Source organism: Mesoplodon mirus (genome assembly GCF_964341445.2).
Source record: "Mesoplodon mirus genome assembly, chromosome: 6".
Classification (NCBI taxonomy): Eukaryota; Metazoa; Chordata; class Mammalia; order Artiodactyla; family Ziphiidae; genus Mesoplodon; species Mesoplodon mirus.
Genome location: NC_138982.1, coordinates 44,298,971 through 44,320,655, shown reverse-complemented (window position 1 = coordinate 44,320,655; position 21,685 = coordinate 44,298,971). Strand labels below are relative to the sequence as shown.

General features: G+C 38.9%; 2 protein-coding genes across 5 annotated transcripts in view; both read right to left on the bottom strand.

Annotated features, from left to right (window-relative positions):
- Positions 1 to 5,259: 5,259 nt before the first annotated feature.
- On the bottom strand, positions 5,260 to 13,231 carry CRYGS (crystallin gamma S). The gene is made up of 4 exons (XM_082625587.1): positions 13,148 to 13,231; positions 10,968 to 11,034; positions 6,117 to 6,359; positions 5,260 to 5,720 (listed from the first exon to the last, which is right to left on the bottom strand). The coding sequence occupies exons 1-4, from the start codon at positions 13,210 to 13,212 to the stop codon at positions 5,448 to 5,450; spliced, it is 648 nt and encodes a 215-aa protein (XP_082481713.1). The 5' UTR covers positions 13,213 to 13,231; the 3' UTR covers positions 5,260 to 5,447.
- Positions 13,148 to 21,685, bottom strand: part of TBCCD1 (TBCC domain containing 1) — a 21,281-nt gene continuing 12,743 nt past the window's right edge. For 3 of the 4 annotated variants that reach the window (XM_082625584.1, XM_082625582.1, XM_082625585.1), the window contains 3 exons: positions 21,348 to 21,534; positions 20,708 to 21,205; positions 16,061 to 16,196 (listed from right to left, as the gene is read on the bottom strand). In XM_082625584.1, the coding sequence (XP_082481710.1) occupies positions 16,067 to 16,196; positions 20,708 to 21,205; positions 21,348 to 21,534 (815 nt within the window). In that variant the 3' untranslated portion in view covers positions 16,061 to 16,066. Of the gene's footprint in view, positions 13,235 to 16,060; positions 16,197 to 20,707; positions 21,206 to 21,347; positions 21,535 to 21,685 lie in introns of those variants that run through there. The other variant, XM_082625583.1, reaches the window with a different exon arrangement.

Sequence of the window (21,685 nt, the reverse complement as noted above, 5' to 3'; positions counted from 1 at the left end):
TTACTGTAGGTTTTTAGTATAGTCTGAAGTCAGGGAGTCTGATTCCTCTAGCTCCGTTTTTCTTTCTCAAGATTGCTTTGGCTATTCGGGGTCTTTTGTGTTTCCATACAAATTGTGAAAATTTTTGTTCTAGTTCTGTGAAAAATGCCATTGGTAGTTTGATAGGGATGGCATTGAACCTGTAGATTGCTTTGGGTAGTATACTCATTTTCACAATGCTGATTCTTCCAATCCAAGAACATGGTATATCTCTCCATCTGTTTGTATCATATTTAATTTCTTTCATCAGTGTCTTATAGTTTTCTGCATACAGGTCTTTTGTCTCCTTAGGTAGGTTTATTCCTAGGTATTTTATTCTCTTTGTTGCAATGGTAAATGGGAGTGTTTCCTTAATTTCTCTTTCAGATTTTTCATCATTAGTGTATAGGAATGCAAGAGATTTCTGTGCATTAATTTTGTATCCTGCTACTTTACCAAATTCATTGATTAGCTCTAGCAGTTTTCTGGTAGCATCTTTAGGAGTCTCTATGTATAGTATCATGTCATCTGCAAACAGTGACAGCTTTACTTCTTTTCTGATTTGTATTCCTTTTATTTATTTTTCTTCTCTGATTGCTGTGGCTAAAACTTCCAAAACTCTGTTGAATAAAAGTGGTGAGTGTGGACAACCTTGTCTTGTTCCTGATCTTAGAGGAAATGGTTTCAGTTTTTCACCATTGAGAACAATGTTGGCTGTGGGTTTTTCATATATGGCCTTTATTATATTGAAGTAAGTTTCCTCTATGCCTACTTTCTGGAGGCTTTTTTATCATAAATGGGTATTGAATTTTGTTGAAAGCTTTTTCTGCATCTATTGAGATGATCATATGTTTTTTCTCCTTCCATTTGTTAATATGGTGTATCATGTTGATTGATTTGCATATATTACAGAATCCTTGCATTGCTAGGATAAACCCCACTTGATCATGGTGTATGATCTTTTTAATATGCTGTTGGATTCTGTTTGCTAGTAGTTTGTTGAGGATTTTTGCATCTATGCTCATCAGTGATATTGGCCTGTAGTTTTCTTTCTTTGTGACATCTTTGTCTGGTTCTGGTATCAGGGTGATGGTGGTCTCATAGAATGAGTTTGGGAGTGTTCCTCCCTCTGCTATATTTTGGAAGAGTTTGAGAAGGATAGGTGTTAGCTCTTCTCTAAATGTTTGATAGAATTTGTCTGTGAAGCCATCTGGTCCTGGGCTTCTGTTTGTTGGAAGATTTTTAATCACAGTCTCAATTTCAGTGCTTGTGATTGGTCTGTTTATAGTTTCTAATTCTTCCTGGTTCAATCTGGGAAGGTTGTACTTTTCCAAGAATTTGTCCATTTCTTCCAGGTTGTCCATTTTATTGGCATAGAGTTGCTTGTAGTAGTCTCTTGGATCTTTTGTATTTCTGTGGTGTCAGTTGTAATCTCTCCTTTTTCATTTCTAATTATATTGATTTGAGTCCTCTATTGTTGCGTCTGGCTAAAGGTTTATCAATTTTGTTTATCTTCTCAAAGAACCAGGTTTTAGTTTTATTGATCTTTGCTATTGTTTTCTTTGTTTCTATTTCATTTGTTTCTGCTCTGATCTTTATGATTTCTTTCCTTCTACTAATTTTGGGTTTTCTTTGTTCTTCTTTTTCTAGTTCCTTTAGGTATAAGGTTAGATTGTTTATTTGAGATTTTTCTTGTTTCTTGAGGTGAGTTTGAATTGCTATGAACTTCCCTCTTAGAACTGCTTTTGCTGCATCACATAGGTTTTAGATCGCCATGTTTTCGTTGTCATTTGTTTCTAGGTATTTTTGATTTCGTCTTTGACTTCTTCAGTGACCTCTTGGTTATTTAGCAGTACACTGTTTAGTCTCCATGTATTTGTGTTTTTTACTGTTTTTCTTTCCTGTAATTGATTTCTAATCTCAGCTTTGTGGTTTGAAAAGATGCTTGATGTGATTTCAATTTTCTTAAATTTTCCAAGGTTTGATTTGTGACCCAAGATGTGATCTATTCTGGAGAACGTTCTGTGTGCGCTTGAGAAGAAAGTGTATTCTTCCACTTTTGGGTGGAATGTCCTAAAGATATCAATTAGGTCTATCTGGTCTATTGTGTCATTTAAAGCTTGTGTTTCCTTATTTATTTTCTGTCTGGATGATCTGTCTATTGGTGTAAATGGGGTGTTAATGTCCCCCACTATTATTGTGTTACTGTCAATTTCTCCTTTTATGGCTGTTAGCATCTGCCTTATGTATTGAGGTGCTCCTATGTTGGGTGCATAAATATTTACAATTGTTATGTTTTCTTCTTGGATTGATCCCTTGATCATTATGTAGTGTCCTTCCTCATCTCTTGTAACAGTCTTTATTTTAAAGTCTATTTTGTCTGAGAATTGCTACTCCAGCTTTCTTTTGATTTCCATTTGCATGGAATATTTTATTCCATACCCTCACTTTCATTCTGTATGTGTCCTTCGGTCTGAAGTGGGTTTCTTGTAGACAGCGTATATAAGGGTCTTGTTTTTGTATCCATTCAGCCAGTCTGTGTCTTTTGGTTGGAGCATTTAATCCATTTACATTTAAGGTAATTATCGATATGTATGTTCCTATTCCCATTTTCTTAATTGTTTTGGGTTTGTTATTGTAGGTCTTTTCCTTCTCTTGTGTTTCCTGCTTAGAGAAGTTCCTTTAGCATTTGTTGTAAAGCTGGTTTGGTGGTGCTGAATTCTCGTAGCTTTTGCTTGTCTGTAAAGCTTTTGATTTCTCCATCGAATCTGAATGAGATCCTTGCTGGGTAGAGTAATCTTGGTTGTAGGTTTTTCCCTTTCATCACTTTAAATATATCCTGCCACACCCTTCTGGCTTGCAGAGTTCCTTCTGAAGGATCAGCTGTTAACCTTATGGGGAATCCCTTGTGTGTTATTTGTTGTTTTTCCCTTGCTGCTTTTAATATGTTTTCTTTGTATTTAATTTCTGATAGTTTGATTAATATGTGTCTCAGCATGTTTCTCTTTGGGTTTATCCTGTATGGGACTCTCTGTGCTTCCTGGACTTGACTATTTCCTTTTCCATGTTAGGGAAGTTTTCGACTATAATCTCTTCAAATATTTTCTCAAAGCCTTTCTTTTTCTCTTCTTCTTCTGGGACCCCTATAATTCAAATGTTGGTGCATTTAATGTTGTCCCAGAGGTCTCTGAGACTGTCCTCAAGTCTTTTCATTCTTTTTTCTTTATTCTGCTCCCTGGCAGTTATTTCCACCATTTTATCTTCCAGCTCACTTATCTGTTCTTCTGCCTCAGTTATTCTGCCACTGATTCCTTCTAGAGTATTTAATTTCGGTTACTGTGTTGTTCATCACTGTTTGCTCTTTAGTTCTTCTAGATCCTTGTTAAATGTTTCTTGTATTTTCTCCATTCTATTTCTGAGATTTTGGATCATCTTTACTATCATTACTCTGAATTCCTATTCAGGTAGTTTGCCTATTTCATCTTCATTTAATTGGTCTTGTAGATTTTTACCTTGCTGCTTTGTCTGTAACATATTTTTTTGTCGTTTCTTTTTTTTTTTTTTTTTTTTTTTGGGAGTGGGGCTGTATTCCTGTCTTACTGGTTGTTTGGCCTGAGGCGTCCAGCACTGGAGTTTGCAGGCAGTTGGATAGAGCCAGGTCTTGGTGCCGAGGCGAGGACCTCTGGGAGACCTCACTCCTATTAATATTCCCTGGAGACTGAGGTTCTCTGTTAGTCCAGTGGTTTGGACTTGGAGCTCCCACCACAGGAGCTCGGGCCCGACCCTGCAAGCTGCATGGCGTGGCAAAAAAAAAAAAAAAAAAAGAAAGAAAATGAAAAAAAGTAGCAGTACAATAACAAAGAATAAAAAACAATATAAAATTAGAAAGATAAAAAATATATTAGGAAAAATAAAACTATAATTGAAACAACTGCAACAAGGTAGAATAAAACCACAACAGAAAAAAAAAGGGGGGGGGGCGGGGAACAAGCCCAAAGGAGCAGAACAATAACAAAGTATAAAGAATAAAATAAAATTAGAAAAATAAAAGATTTATTAGAAAAAATCAAAATATAAGTGAATCAATGGCAATGAATCAACAAGGCAAAACGGAACCCCAGTCTAAAAGAGGAAAAAAAAAACAACAACCCTTGGCTATGGGGGCAGAGTTTAGACGGGGGTGGAACTTAGGCAGGGGTAGGGTTTAGGGTGGGGAGGTGACGTTTGAGTGTGGGGCGGGGCCAAGGCTCAGGACCCCAGGCTCAGCTGGAAAAGGCCTTGGGGGCACAGCCAAGGTGGGGTGGGGCCTCCGCTCAAGACCTGCGCAGAAAGGGAGAGGCAGCACATGGAAAGAAGGGCCTCTGGAATGTGGAGTTCTGGAGTTTGGAGGTAGGGCGCTGAGTGAGCATGTGTGGGTGGGGTTTAGGCCCCACGGGTTAGAGGGGGACCGAGTGTATAGGTGGGGCCCGGGGTGGGGGTGAGGAGCAGGGCTTGGGTTCTGCACAGCAGGAGAGAGGCTCTGAGGACAGAGGATTAGGCCCAGGAGCCCAACAGGCTTCCCGGTGCCTACGTGGACAGGGAAAACGCTGGCCCAGCTCCCTTCCGTTCCTCTGTGCCCCTCCCCCACCGTCTCCCCCCGTCGCTGTTGGCCCCCTAACCGTGGGTGGGTCCTGCTGGGTGTAGGAACTCCTCCCCTACCCCAGCCGTCCCTCAGGGGTGCCGGTCCTAGAGGTCCAGCCTTACCTTTGCTCCCCTTTCCCTCCTCCCTCCCCCTCCCTCAGGACCCGCACGGCTGGAGGGGGCCTAGGTGGGCAGAGGATCAGGCCTGGGATCTCAACAGGTTCCTGGGGGCCCAAGTGGACAGGGGAACCTGGCCGCGCTCCCTTTTGATCCTCTGCCCTCCTAGTGGTCCCCCAATTTCCCCCATTGGGCGTGGGATCCTTTTCCCTCCCCTAGCCGCCCCTCAGCTGCGCCAGTCCCCTTCTGCCTCCACTACTCCTCCCCCCTCACTCTGCCCCACATCCTACCCGGTTGCTGGGGGTTCCTCCCATCCCCTTCGGTGTCCGTAGTCCCCCACCGGTGCCTGATAGGTGCCCTAGTTGTGAGGAGACGCGAATTCCGCATCCTCCTAGTGCACCATTAATACAGACCTTAAGCAACAAGAACCACCACATGGCAGTACGATTTTCTAACCTTTTAATCCAGTCCCATTTCGTCTGGCACAAAGATATAACCTGAAGGATGAGTTGCTTTGTGTAACTGCCCGCTGTGGTGGGCACTATTTTACTGGTGCCTACAAGTGTTTAAGGAGAGGCATTATAGTAAACAGTGGAATGCATGCCAATTGTTTTTATTTATGATGCTTATTTGGAGGACAAGGCCAGCCAGCATTTGGCCCCAGGAAGAAGCTTATGGCTGCATCCATATCATCACTCCACAATGCGGCGGAAAGACTGGATAGCTGGGGAAGCTGCACCCCAGTCGATGGGCTTCCGGTACTCCTTCTTGTCTAGGAGGTACTGCCTGCCACGGTAGTTGGGAAGCTCGTAGAAGATCCACGCACCCTCCAGCACCTTACAGGAGTGGACCTCTCGCATGTGAAACTGCTCCATGATGGAAGGGCAATCTTCAGTGGTTTCATACATCTGACCATTAAAATCCCCTTTCTCAAAGATCTGAATCTTATACTGGCCTCCACTAGACTAAAAAAACAAAGGGGGAAATGAACAGCAAACATTAGCGAAATCAACAGCAGGCCAGGAACTCAGAGAACAGTGAGGTTTGGGACCCATCACCTTGAAAGTGAGATGATCTGAATGCCCATCCCCACTGTGTACTGACTGAAACAGCTGACGTTCAATAAGAAAAACAATTCCTTAAAATATACAAGAGGTAGAGAAAGTACTATGGAAATAAGTCACGTAGTCTTGTGATGAACTGACCTAAGATTTTATTGAAGCCTCAGCAGCCCACAAGAAACAACTACCCATTAAGAGGTGGGAAAATCTTAAGAAAATTCTTTCACATAAAAGCAAAATGGCAGGGGAGGGGGTAAGAGACAGAAAGAGAGAGAGCACGCACATCCTCTGCAGACTCACCAGGTGAACAGCCCTGCAGGAGCTGAGGCGGTCATTGAGGCCCATCCAGTGCTGGTACTCAGAGTAGTCACCCCGGGGTAGGATGTACATGTACCCAGCAAAGTTGGGCCTTTCATACACAGCCCAGGTGCCTCCTTCCACTCTAATGGAGTTGCAGCGACTCAAGTACATGTGGAAATCTGCACAGTCGCAATCGCTGTCATAGTGGCGGCCTTGAAAGTTTTTGTCTTCAAAGAAAGTAATCTGGAGCACAGGACAAAGTGGAAAAACTGAGGGGTTAAGTGGCTGTGTTCATAGAAAAATGAAAATTATGAACATATTCCCCACTTTAGGAATTCCTTTCTCCTCCATTTTGAGGAGAAAATATCTAGTTCTACCATACCTCACAACATTTGCCTTCTGGCAGACAACTTTAGTTGTTAACAACAGGAATGAGCACTTTCTGAGGGCTTAAAATGAAGCAAAACAAAAGAATGCTCTACTGTAGGCCAGCATTTTCAGACTCAAGCTCATGGCTTCTTTCTCACTGTACTTATGTAATAAATGTTCCACTTTTCTATCTGTCCCACCGACACCTACTAGACTTCTTCCAAGGGCAAGGACTAAGCCTTATTTCAGCTATGGACCCTTATACCCTGCACTTGACAAACCCGCAACAAATGCTAGATGAAGATGAGTGAGTTCCAAATACAGAAATCCATTCTAGGTGATATGGAAGAGATATATAGAGAAGAAGAAAACACAGACCTTAGCTTTAGAGCTTATTTTAGATGGATATAGAACATACAGACATGAAAATATATCATGTGTTCTGTATTATTATTTTGTTGCCAACAAAGTAGCTGCAAAGCAACAAAATGACAAGGCAAGAATGTCCTTTGCTTCAAACTCTTACCAAGTTGCATCACAATCTTTGGGGTAAACCTCTGAAGCCTGTGATGGCACTGGGAAATATGCCTGGGAATAGCCCTGAGAAATGGGAAATACTATGCCTGGGCTCTAGAGCTGCACCTCTACAATCAGCCCTACTATTTTAGTCAAGCCACCTCTCAGGGCTCCAGCTTCCCATCTGTCGAATGAAAGGACTGGACTAGATTCGAAGCCCTGGCTGTAAAATAAAACTTTTCTGTTTGAAACAGGCAACAGAGTTCCCGGGAAGTCCCAGGGATTCATGATGCAGTTTCTGAAAACCACTAGACCAAATGGACCACAGAGTCTGTCCCTTCTTGTTCTGTAATTCCACATCCAAGATCAATGCCAGGTTATAATTTAAACTGAAATCACAGGTGTCATTGATTTGAGCAGTTAATTCCCTGGTGTTGTGCCGCCACCTTGTGGCTAATTTGCTTTATAGGTTTAGAAGGAGAAAAACCATGTCAGCCATTTCAGATGAAAGCAGCAGACAGAGCCAGTTATCTGGAGAGGATTTTTGAGGAGAGGATCTTTGAGGCAAGGATTGAAGGATAAGTGGGGGGTTTTCCAGAGGCAGAGCAAAAGGGACAGCTCGTTTAATGGAATAAAGGAGTGGAAGGACATGGCCCACTATAGGGACAAGTAGTTCATCAAGCCTGGTGCAGATTGAGCATGTGGTGAAGTGTTAGGAAATAAAGCCAGAAGTGACACAAGAGCCTTGCTAGAATCCCTCTGGTGATGATGTGGGAAATGTAATGTAATGGTTTGTACCTAGAAATAGCTGATTGCTATGGGCGGAGGTGAGAGATGCTGAGGACCAACCACAGGCAACTGCAATGTGAATGACGATGAGGACAGTCACAAGAAATGAGGATTTGGTGACTAATTAGATGCAGGGAATGAAAGCAGACACTAAAAATAGTTCGCAGCTGGGCCTCATTCTTTTCTACGCAGGTGAGCCTTTCTACATAGCAACCTACTAATAGCTTTTCCTTCCACTGTGAACTTTCTCCTTCCTGCCCTTCCCATTTCTCTCAACTATTCCCTTTCCTGTTCCCTAAAAGGCTCCTTACCCTTCCTGCCCCTAAATCACCTACTTCACCTTTCTTCCCTTCCCACAGTCATCTCAATCTCTTCCTGCTCCCTTTCCCATTTTAGCACAGCACAGATTTAGATACGTGGTACAGGTGAGAAAACAAAATCGCAGGACCACTAGTTAAATCTGGGTAACATTATCCACTGCAGAGGGTTGTTCTGAGGGTCCGATGGCACAGTGCCAATAGAGCAATTTTAATAGCTGCCTCATGATTTCCAATAAGCTTTCGCTACAACTGTTACAGATAAAGACGTTAAATGACTTGGCTAAGGTCATTAGCTAGTTACAAGTTGGTTGCAGGCAAACCAGTGGACAGCAGTGCAGACTCCTGGTTAGTAATCTGTTCATTTTATTTTACTTCATCTCCCTCTGTTGTCTTCCTACCTGCACAGCTAACTCTGTTCAAAATATACCATTTACTCTTAGCAATGGAACAAGACCAATTCTGAATCTCACAGGCTTTTCTCAAAACCTGTGGCAAGATCTTCAAGAAACCCAAGGTAAACTCTCTAAGAATGGATAGATTCTAAACTTAATTAAATTTACCTTTGGTTTTTGGCCAACTGTTCACCAAAAGAGAGGCTCTGCAAGGGATATGCCATGGGAAATTAATATCATCTTTCTTCCTTCATTGTTTCTCACACTTACTGCCCTCTGCACACTTACCTGACTGACTTCAGTATATGAAAAGTGGAAATATATATGATTTTTTCCTTGCTGTCCACCTTTCCAGCAAACCAGCCAACCATCCCAAGGCTGAAACAAAGCACTAGCATTGCCACAGAACCATTACTGAGCTCCAGGGCCAAGCTCTTCTTTCAGTAGCAGACCTTCCAAGTTTCAGGGCCCAGAGAACGTTGCACCTTTACTCAATCTCCATTTGTAGAAGACCATGAAATCCACTTTATGGTCAGCTGAGAGGTTGGGACTCTTGGACAAAAAATTTTGTAGAGAAGGCTAAGAAATGTGCAGGAGATTTTCCTAGAAGTTATTACAAAATTACTCTGCCAAGTTAATTTTTTGAAAAATAGCCTACTAATCCAATATAGCAGAGGGGAAAATGTCTTGACTATTCCACAGGTAACAAGAACAAACTTAGTAAAATGCATGGCTTTTGCCCAGCCCATAACTCTTCTGAGTAAACTGCTAGCAAGACAATGAGAAAGGGAGAAGAAATAAAAAAGTAAAAGATAAATTACTATTACTATCTCCTTTGGCTTAGCAAGCAAAAGTTTTTACTAAGTCAACAGACCAGCTACAAGAAATAAAAGAGTGCATTACTCCTACACTGGAAATCATTGAAAGTGGGGCTGTTCTGTAACAACCTTCCCTCCAGGCACGTGGATAGCCCTCTAAGGACTTCAGATGCTTTTTAGTGGGATTTTCATGGCATATTTTTCAAAAACCTCAGAGCACTAAAGACACTGTCTCATTTTTCTCCCCAAACCTTCTGGATGCAAATACGACTATTAGTTCTATTTTCCAAACGGGAAAAAAAATCAGGCGCTCAACAGTTATGCAACAAGTTAACAGGTGCCTCCTGAAAAAATGCAATGGAAAGTGCCTGACATTGCCTATGTAGTTTTTGTGCCAAGGTGGTTAGTATGAATCTAAACATGAGAAAACAATTAGACAAGTCCAGATGTCAGGACTTTTTATAAGACACCTGGGTTTGGACTTTGAAAAATGTCAATGTCTCACAACAACAAAAACTAGGGGGATTGCTCTATATTAAAGAGGCTAAAAAAAAAGAGGCTAATGAAACTTCACACCAAATGAAATTCATGACCCTTGACTGGATCCCACATCAGGGGAAAAGCCAGCCATGAAGCACATTTTTGGGAGCAACTGGAGGAAATGTGAATATAGTCTAAATATTAGGTATTATATTCTGATAAATCTGGGGAACCTGATAATGATATGATGTTTATACAGGGAATGCCCTTGATTTTAGGATATACATGCCTAAAAACTTAAGGCAAAAGTATAATGAAGTCTGCTATTTATTTCCAAATGGTTTAGTAAAAAGAGAAAGAGAGACAGAGAGAGAAACCAGATATGGCAAAATGTAAACAATTGGAGAATATAAGTAAGGGACATACAAATATTCATTTACCATCTCTTACTTATTCTTTTAAGATTCAATGGGCTTGAACATTTACACAGGAAAACATTAGGTGGAAAAATCAGGGACCAGAGGCTTTGCTTTAGACCTACAGTCAGTGAAGAACTAGAAAGAGAATGAAGGTGTTTTCCCTCATGCCCAAAGAGAATCAATTTCCAGTCCAACAATCGTGAATCACATATTTTAGAGGCAATTTTCCTAACCTAAGTAAGCAGTTTTGGGGGGGAAAGGGATAAGAGTAGCGGCTGAATGAAGGGGATACGTAGGATTTAATTCACTTGATTGGTCCATCCGTTTTGGCCATTTAGAATATTAATGGTTGATGCTAAATTTCACAAGACAGATTTTTAATTGAATACTGAAAGTTTTCTACTCCACATAATCCTCTTATCTGCATGTCTTATTCCTGTGGAAATACAGAGATTAGTTGCTGGAAGGCAGAAATCATGACGATATTTACACATTACATACCTGTACAGTATTCAACATAGTAAGTACCACACATGAAGATAAACCCTTAATAAATTATTTGGTAATTCTGTTAGAATAGAAAATACAATAAGCATGCCTTAATCTTTTCTTCAATCAATCCCAGCCTTCTAACCACTATCATACTCACCTCCAGGTGAAGAAACAAAAGCTTTTCTCCATGTTTCTTTCAATGTATCATTAGGTGAAAAAGTGGGTAGGCTAGAAATCAGCATGACCATTTACTTACCTTGGTTCCAGCTTTAGACATTTTTGGTGCATAGATTGGTTTCCCCAGTGCTGAAATCCAGGAATAGCTACAGAGAGTTAGAGGCACAGAGACATTTATACTGGGTTGGTTTCAAATCAAACATTTGCTTAGTCAAGAGAATAGGATCCAAAAATTGAGTCAGTCATTTAGAGGCTATTGATGGTTTCTAGAAAAACAATCAGGATTATGAAATAAAGGAAAGCTTCAGTACCCTCTTTAATGCTTACCAAGCCTTGCTGCATTATAGACTTTGCTGACTCAAGACACCAAAACCCAGCCAAATTTTTCAAAATTGAAAACAAAAAAGTTCCTCTTACTTGGGCAATTTGGTTTTCTAGCAAGCAGCCACCTTGAAATCCCCCATGTCTTTTTTTCTTCAAAAGAACTTGCAGGAGATGAGTAAAAAAAACCACCCTCTAATTCTGAACAGAAGTGAAACATGTTCCAAAGCAATAAAACTGACATGACAACTAAAGGCAATGCATGATCTTGTGTTTGGAAAAAAAGTCAACACAAGTGACATTTTGGGGATAATTAGAAAATTTTAATACAGTCTATATATTAGGTACTACTATTGTGCCATTGTTAAACTTCCTGAATTTAATCATATGTACTATGACTATGTAAGAGAATGTCTGGTTTTAAGAAATACATGCTAATGTATTTAGGAGTTAAGGTCCCAGATGTCTTCAACCTACCCTTAAATTGTTGAGCAAAAATAAAATAGTAACACTATATAGAGGGTTGGTAAAGTGAAACTGGCAAAATGTTAACAATTGGTGAATCTAGACAAAAGGCATGTGGGAATTTACATTCCTGCCACTGTTATTTAAGTGTGAAATGTTTTCAAAACACACACATACACCCAAAAGTTCCAGTCCACAAGAAAGGGTGCTACAATGTGTAGCCCGAGAGACAGAAGGTTACTGTGGAAATCCTGAATTTGCAAAGGTTTAGCTAAGCCCAACTTGCCACCTGCTAGGCGGCATTTCTCTGCCATGATATCATGTTGGAACCTGTGTAAGGAACAGTTTTTGGTGCTTCATATACCTCTGATTTTAGGAATGAGATTACACCTTACTGAAACTCAAAGAAACAACAAATCAACTGTTCTCCATTTTAATTTTCCTGGTCAAATATATTCTTCTCAAAAGCCCAACTTCCTCATCTTTCCCCTTAACAAAGCCTCCAGCAAATATTTTTATAAATGGGATACCCCTAAAATATATTTTGGTCAGCCAGAAAATGACAAATGTGCCTTGATATGAAGACTGTTGAGTTACAAAGTATTAAGTTATATGCTTAGTTTTCTGAACTTTATAAACTTTAAAGAAAGTATCTAATTAATACCATTAATTTCATTAAACAATAGCAGTTTCCAAAAAGACACTTCTATTATTCCAGTGTTTCTTTATTTGGTAATGCTCTCCTTGCTTGAATTTCATCAAGCAAGTTTAAAATAAAAACTCCAATTATAATTAAAACACATTCTGAGGGATAATTTTCATTTTAGAAATAAGAGATCAAGCGCTTTTAGATATAATTACTAATTAAATGGCCAAAGAGCATATGAAACAATGTTTATCAGCAATCAGATTCATTAAACTGGTAACTGTTTATCTTAAAGAACATAGCTTTCCCATCAAATGTAAACTTTATTTTGATATAACATCACAGAATGACATTGGAAATCTTTTCTAAAATTAAAAGTAAAGCTTTATCTTTTTATTGAAAGGAGAAGATTACATTTTAGAGTTTGTTTATTGAAAATTTAAAGCAGAAAGTGAAATGAAAAATAAAGATTTTATACAGTTTCATTGTTGCATACTTTAAGGACTAAAATATCTTTGTATAAAATCTTTCCTGCTATATTTATACTCCAAAAATCATACTTTCATTCCAATTCTTTTCTAAAAGGAGTAGTAATTTCCTTTTAAATAGTTACAAAGAACTATAAAACCTATGCTCAATCACTTTAATATTAACATATATACAATGCCTTCATCAACTTTTTCATTTTAGCATCACAAAATGAGCCTTCTGATGTTCTATAAACTATATGTTTATATAATAGAAGTTTATCTAAAATTCAATGTAAACAGTAGCAAATGACATTGGAAGGAAACTTAAGGAAAGGTCTTAAATAGGAAGAAAAATACCCAAAGTCTCTTAAGCAGCAAGAGCACCTTCCCAGTTTAGTTTCAACATGTGCACCATCTTGCATTCATCCTCATGTTTCCAGGGCCCTGAATATGAAAAAAACAAAACAAAACAAAAAAACTAACTTTCTATCACCTTCGTGTAAAAATAGGAAAAAATCCTTTTCATAAAATCACATAAATCGGTCAGATGATAATTTAGAGTGATAAAATATGTGAAGTTAAAAGTTACATTCCTTTTCTCTGAGGGTCACATTAGTTCATAATAGAAGAAAAGAAATTCATACATAAAGTAGCAGGCTGTGGGGTTAGTCTAAAGTAAGATCTTATCCTCTTATAGTTCCCATTTCCTTTGTATAATCTTCAGATTTCCAATTCTTTTTTTTTTTTTTTTTTTTTTCTTTTTTTTTGCTGTATGCGGGCCTCTCACTGTTGTGGCCTCCCCCGTTGCAGAGCACAGGCTCCGGATGCGCAGGCCCAGCGGCCATGGCTCACGGGCCCAGCCGCTCCGCGGCATATGGGATCCTCCCAGACCGGGGCACGAACCCGTATCCCCTGCATCGGCAGGCGGACTCTCAACCACTGCGCCACCAGGGAGGCCCAGATTTCCAATTCTTAATCTCAGTATTTATTAACTAAATATTGTAAAATTCTTTTTTTATAAAAAGTAATACACACTTTGAAAATGTAAACAATATATAAACAATAAAGAATAAGTTTACGCAGCTTTGGAAAACAGTTCAGCGGTTCCTCAAAAAGTTAAACATATGATCTTGCAATTCTACTCCTCTGCATAGTATACTGAAGAGAAATAAAAACATCTCTACACAAAAATTTGTACACGAAAGTACATATAGCAGCATTATTCACAATAGCTAACAAGTGGAAGCAACTCAAATGTCCATCAACTGATGAACAAATAAAGTGCGGTATATCCGTACAATGGAATAGTATCCAACCATAAAAAGGAATGATGTACTGACACATGCTACAACATAGATGAACCTTGAAAACATTATGCTAAGTGAAAGAAGGCAGACACAAAGGCCACATATTGTATGATTCCATTTATATGAGATGTCCAGAACTGACAACTCAAGCGACAAACAGTAGAAGTTAGAAGTTGCCAGGGACCAGGTGGCAGAGGAGATATGGGGAGTTGGAGGAATTGGGAGTGACTGTCAATGTATACGGGCTTTATTTTTAGGGTGATGAAAATGTTCTGGATTTGTTAAATGGTGATGATTGTACAAACTTGTGAATATAATCAAAGCTGCTGAATTCTTCACTTTAAAAAAGTGAAGTTTTGGGCTTCCCTGGTGGCGCAGTGGTTGAGAGTCCGCCTGCCGATGCAGGGGACATGGGTTCGTGCCCCGGTCCGGGAAGATCCCACGTGCCGCGGAGCGGCTAGGCCCGTGAGCCATGGCCGCTGAGCCTGCGCGTCCGGAGCCTGTGCTCTGCAACGGGAGAGGCCACAACAGTGAGAGGCCCGCGTACCGCAAAAAAAAAAAAGTGAAGTTTATGGTATGTGAATATCTCAATAAAAATTAAGAGTAAGTTTTCTTCTACCCTAGACACCCAGTTTCATTCCTCAAAGACAAACACTGCTAACAATTTCTTTATATCCTTTCAGAAATTTTTAAGGCATATAACTAGCATAAAAATATGTGTGATTATCCCTTTCCTTTTTTCAAACACACGAGGCAACATTTTACGCCCCCTGCCAGCTTTCACCATCACCCCCTAGAGGTCATTCAGGATCAGCACATGCGGGTGTGCTTCATTCCTTTCAAAGATGCATTCCGTGGCATGGATGAATCAGTTCATTAGGCACCTGCCCTCTAATGGGGAGCATGTGGCTGATTTCCAGCCTACAGCTATTTCAAACAATGCTGCAATGAACATCTCTTGTATATGTATGTATGTATGTACTTATTTTTTATTGGAGTATAGTTGTTTTACAATGTTGTGTTAGTTTCTGAACATCTCTTTTAAACAGATCTTTACATACATGAATGTATCTGTAAGATAAATCTAAGTGAAATTGCAAAGTCAAAGAATGTGTGCATTTTTAATTCTGATTTTGTCAAACTATCCTCCAAAAAGGTTGCACAAATTTACACTTTCCCCAGAGGTAAGTGAAATGTCTTATCAGTGTTGTATACTATGTTTTTGATCCTTGCCAGTGTGATACATGAAAAATAGTATCTTACATTTCTTTAATTTTAAGTGAAAGTGAGCATCTTTGTGTTTGTAAGTACCTTTCTGTGAACTACCTATTTATGTCCTTTGTGTTTTTCTATTGTTAGTCTCTAAAGATACTTTAAAATAGCAAAATAAGCTAATTTCTATTTAAAAAAAAGAATACTATGTATTTGGATTAAATAACTTCCAATAAATTTGCCTGTATCCATGTTCTCTTCAATTGAATCTGTAGGTCTCCTAGAGTTTAGTATTCAAATCTTCATTTGGATTAATTCTGGTAATTTATTAATGCCCATATGTATAATTAACAAAGATTAGCTAATTTATTAATTGATTTATGTGTGGGATTATGGGAAAGAGGAAAAATGTGTCAGAAAGGGTAAGACTTAAAACCATATATGGGGAAGTACAGAACAGCTTTGGACGGTATAATGTGCCAGGCAAGAGACAAAAAAGACAAATTTGGCTATTATATTTGCCCGTAACTCTATAGGCTCCACCTGAATATTTTGCTTGGCCTTCTCACTATAAAATGTGGTATATATGGGTGTTTAAAAATCTGTATATGCTGGTGAGAGCGGTGGAAAAAATCAGCAATAGTTGGTAACATAATATTCTGTGTGTTTTTTTGGTATGCTTGTAAGATCTCCCCCAAATAATTTGTTTTAAGTGCTCTCCATTATAAATGCCTACCAGTGTTTTGATGAGGAAGTCTTATCCTGCTGCTTGTTTGGAGCCTGCTGCAGGGGGCACAAGACTGTCCAGCTGCTGCTGATGTCCTGTATTAATCAACCACTCATAAAACTTGTTTTCCACAAGTACCTGTAACTGCTTCCTTTGATCCCTAAAATTGCAAAAAGAATGTAGCAATACTAATTCATATTAATTTTACTCCAAGTGATTATAAAATACTTTAATGGGATAAATGTTAGATTATTTCTAGTTATCCATTTGTTCTCTCCGAATAACTGCTCTGTTCAGTTCTATACACTGAATCACCACCACCACCACCAAAAAAAAGATTGGTCAGATACAATTCCCTCTTTGTAAAAACTTATCAGTAATTAAATATTTTGTTCTACTGTGGTTATTCACTCAACAGATATTTACTGAGGACCAAGTGATGCTGGGTAGTGTTCTGACTGATGAGGATAAATGTGTAAAGAGAAGAGAAATGGCCTCTGTCCAGGCAGGTTTGCACTGCATGATTCTAGAGGGCACCATTCACATTGTGACCTATGTAGTCTGTGCTCCTTGTGGACTGAATATTCTAGTAGGGGAGATAGGTAATAAATAAAATAAATATGTGTATGAACTTAAGTAGTTATAAGTGCCTTGGAGAAAAAGAGAGCAGAGTAGGGAAATCAAGAGTATTTGGAATGCTAATTTAGAAAAAGGATGGACAGAAGCCTAAGATGATGCATAAGCAAAGATCTGAATGAAGTGATGGATTAAGCAAAATAAATATCTGGAGAACATTCCAGGCAGAGGAAACAAAAAGTGCAAAGGCTCTAAAGTGAGAGAATATTTAACATGTTCAGGATAAGCAAGAGAAGAGAAGCTCCTGACAGCCAGGAGCTAGCTTAGCACCACCAGCTAGGCCTAGGTGTAGCTGGGATCTGGCCTGCTGCTCTTCTGTTGAACATAAATAATCCCATAGCACACCAACAGGGGACAAGGCCACTATGCGACAATGCTAGATCAAGGCAAAAAAACCCTCATTCTATAATCATATCTCAGGTCCAGACAAACAAAACCATTTTGTGGTCCAAACCACAAAAATGACCGAGCATCACCCTTTCCTGGCTAAGGAGTGACTGCTGTTTCTTTACAATTATAGTTTTAGCCCCTTTATTCCCTCCTCTTTAATATAAAAATTATTACAATACCAAATCATAGAATTACCCTCACTTCCAGATTGCATCCAACCCACAACAAAACCTTGCTTCCTACACCCCTCCCCCAAATCACCTAACAGCCAAAATCCAATTATTAGTTCTTTTAAACACACTTTTATAGAGATGAAACTAGTTCTCTCCCTCCTTGTAATGAGTAATAAAATCCAACTTTATTCTACAGATACGTTCCTGGTGGTGTTTGGCTGGACGGCAATGACTAAGTAACACTATAGTATGGTGGGAGGGAAGTGAATGAGGAAAAGAATGGCAGAAAATGAGGCAGAGAGGGCCTGGTAGGTACTGTGAAGGTTTTATATTTTATTCCAAGTATGATGGGGACCCATTAGAGGGGAAGGAGCAGGGAAATGACATCATCTTATCACTTTAAAAGGATCGTGTTGGCAGTTGCTTTTCAAATTATTCAATAATTCTTCTGTCTTCCCATGTTCCCAAAATTAAATTGCATGCTCTTGCTGGTTTCTAGTGTTATCATGGATCTCATCACTTGAACATGCTATGATTCAGAGTCAATATTTATTAAATGCTTACCACATTCCAGATTCCACACTTGTGTATAAGCTTTTCATATGTGTAAGAAAATCTTGCCATCTAAATACTAGCAGCATCCAAACAACAGAATTGCTTTAAAAGAACGTTCTTCCAATGATCCATTTTTATATCACATCGGTGTAATGATTATATTAGGTACGACAGTAGTTTACAGAAAACAGTAAAGACACTAAGAACCCAGGTTCTGGAACCAGGCTGACTAGGTGTGAATCCTGGCTCCTGTGTGACTTTGGATAAATTACTTAAATCTCTTGGTTCCTCAGTTTCCTCATCTGTGATAGGGAACTATTAGTAAGAATAAATGAATTAATACATAGAAGGTGCTTAGAACAGTACTTGGCACATAGTAAGTGCTCAATACGTATTACCTATTATTATGGTCATCAGCACTATTCTGCTAAATTGAGAATGACTGATCTGTAGTATTAGTATCCTGGTGGCTCAATCCATGAGATACAAACCAGGTGGAATGTTTGTAACAGATAACAACAGTATTACTACAGTGGATTCCCAGGTAAAGCATGAGTTGTGACTGTTACTGATGTTTATGTTTTTGGCAGGTAGCAACTGTTTTAAAGAATCTAAATGCAACTATGTAATTATATATTATATACTTCCTTCCCTAATCCATATGCCACAAGAATGCATCCAGAAAATAGCATGGCTGGATCAAGTCTTTTTTCAACTATTTCTCTTCGAATGAAGCTAATGCTAATAGGGCAGGCCTCAGATATTGTGGGTAAACAATCTCACCCAGAAGATGTGTCTCACAAACTCATCACTAAGCAGGGTGCCTTACACTCACATTACTACACACAGTACAGCACACACCACTACAGTGTCTTACACACACATTGTTACTATAAGTTATCTTATTAAACTTCTATATCAATCTCTTCAGGTAGAAAATATACTTTATATATGATATAGCTAAGAGCTAGACAGGTCAGATGACACATTCAATGTCACACAATAAGTGGCATGATCTGTACTAATTCCTGAGTCAGAGTACTTTCCACTACAATATAGACACAGCTATCCAAAGAACAACACTAATTTTAACATCTAATAAAACCAAGAGATCTAATTAAAATAAGCATTTTTACTTACACATCAAATCACAGTTCTGGGTCATCAGAAATAGAAACATTTTTAGAATGGCTAATTTTCCAAGATAATGACAACCAGAAGAAACAACAACAAACAAAAAGACTGATACCAAGCAAATGGAATCCAATTATTAAAGTAATAGTTTTTCTAAGTCTCAAGGACCAAGACATTATCAGAATATAGGACATTTCATGTAAACATCCTAGAAAAGAACTTGATACCCTTTTCTCAAACTAGCTCCAGCTCCCAAATGGACAATGCTGTAGAAGAAGCACCCCTCCATCGTTCAGTACTGTTTCCTCTCCTGATATCTCTAACAAATAAAATTTAATTAAATACCAAAATACTTGTATAGACAATAATTACTTATTCTGAACATCCACTACTTTTAAGTTGTATATGCTATTCTGTCCAGAAGAAAACTGATCAAATGTTTCTAAACTGGGCTCCAATTTTTGGAGTATCTTTAATTTTCTTGTCTTTTTTTACAAAACCTTGCACCAAGTCCAGCCTCCTGTCAAAGTATTTCTGGTCTCCACCTCCTTCATCTCCACTCTAGTCCAGTTTCTTAGTCTAGAATATTGTAATATCACCCTGACTTCCCTCTTTCAGATCTAAGCAGAGGATCTTCATATGCGCCAATCACATTTTTTAATCTGCCATAGCATCTAATAAAGTGGTTTGCCTATTGTAGGCATTCTATAAATGTTCCTGAATAAATGAAATGGCTTTCAACCCATTGTTCAAAACCCTTTTATGGCTCCTATTACTTAATTCCACTTAAAGCTAACCTTTATTGCCTGATACTCAAGATTCTACATAATCTGGCTCAATCTACCCATCCAAGTTTAAATATCATTATCCATAACCAGAATCTTGTTTCAGCAACTGATTTCCAGGACACCTGAAGTCTGCTTCTGCTTCCACATCTGCTCCTCTAGTGCTGTTAAAAGTATGCTGCCCAACCCTCACTTCTTCTCCAAACTCTGCTCATTTCTCAAGGTCCAACACAAATTCTATTTTCTCCATAAATCTCTGACCACCCACACTGATGTTTTCTGAATCTTTATATATGGTTTATATATAGCGTGTCCCTGGCTTCTAGAGTTCAAAGATCAAAACCCTTGAAATCAAATTTTGTGGTGGACATAATAAACTATAACCATCTACTATCACAAGCATGTTATTAAAAATAAAATATTTTAGTACCCCCAAAGTAAAAAGTAATTTCAGAATAAAAGACAGTATTCTAAATTGACTAAATTTAGCATTATTTTAAAATACTGTACTTATTTTTCACATTTTACCATGGATTAGGAAAGCTCTGACAAAAACTGGCATTAGTCCATGGACCAGCATTAGGAGTCCACCCTTGCAAGTCTGCCTGTGCAGTGGTGGAGCCAGGAAACCTGTATTTTCAACAAGCTCTTTGGATGATCCTGATGCACGATGTAGTTTGAGAACCACTAGTAGAGCGCAGAGAAGTAAATTAAAAGCTAAAACCAATCTATTTATGATTGACCTTATATATGAGCTTTCATTCATATAAATCTTATATCTGCCAGTTAAACTTAAGCTACCTAAAAGAAAGGAATCTAATACTTGAGTATCCACTTGCTCCCATCTCCCAACCAAACTGTGCCTGGAATACTGACCTTAGTGAAAGACACACTATGTCTTTTTGATTTCTTTAGCACAATTATAAACATGTGCAGATTAATTTGCTTTCCCATGGAGTTTTACATAAGACAAATGACTACTTTTAGAAAATACTCACTTTGTCAAATGAGCCTCCTTCACAGTTTTCTGCCAGGTCTGTATCTTTTTTTCTCTTTGGTCCAGTGCTTTCTGATATGCAGATGGAAGACCCCCAGGTATCTCTGTTGTGTCCCCTTCCATTTCGAAGGGAATAATAAACACATAGAATTCACACGGTGCTAAGAGTCGGAAGACACTTGTGCTGCTGTTCTCTCTGCACACAATCATGGGATTATCCCAACAGTTAGGCACAGTAGCAAGGCCAGTCCTGGCCATGTGGTCCTCCAGCATTGGGTAATGGGTATGAAAGGGGGCAAAAGTTACTCTCTGGTTCCCAGAGAGAATAAGTGGTCGTGTAGGAGTCAGAATGTGAAAGATGCAACCTGTTGTAGAAGAGATGGACAGACGATGGCAAACAGCAATGACTATAACATTGTCACAGCTGTGGAGATGAAGAGCAGTCTGTACAGGGCCCAGGATGAAGGTGCTATTCCTGCACTTCTCAATTGTCACAGATCTGAAAAATGAGGTAAATTCCTCTGAATAAGAATACGATGAAAAATATCTGACTACAATATTATTCTCTGATGGCAAATAAAAGGACAAATCCTGGTCCAAAGAAAACGTCACAACATCAAAACACTATGAAGACTGCTTACCGTAAGGGAGACAGCAGATATACAAAAGTCTCATTGCAACGATGAATCTTTACATGTGCCCCCACCAGAGTATCTGAGCTCTTGGCCAATGTCTGCTTGTAAACCTGGCTCATCACCACCAGGCGGTGCATCCTAGGGGCCACGTGAGTATTACAAGCAATCTTAGCTCTTTTGGTCGTCCCTTCAACTATTTAAGAAAAATATAAATCAAAGAAAAACAATCAACCATACAAGGTTACACATGTCTACATGTATACATGTCTAAAATTAGACCCATGTGAGGTTTAAAAGAATGTTAGATTTGGGTGCTGGGTATGCTGTATTATTCTCTGTCTTTT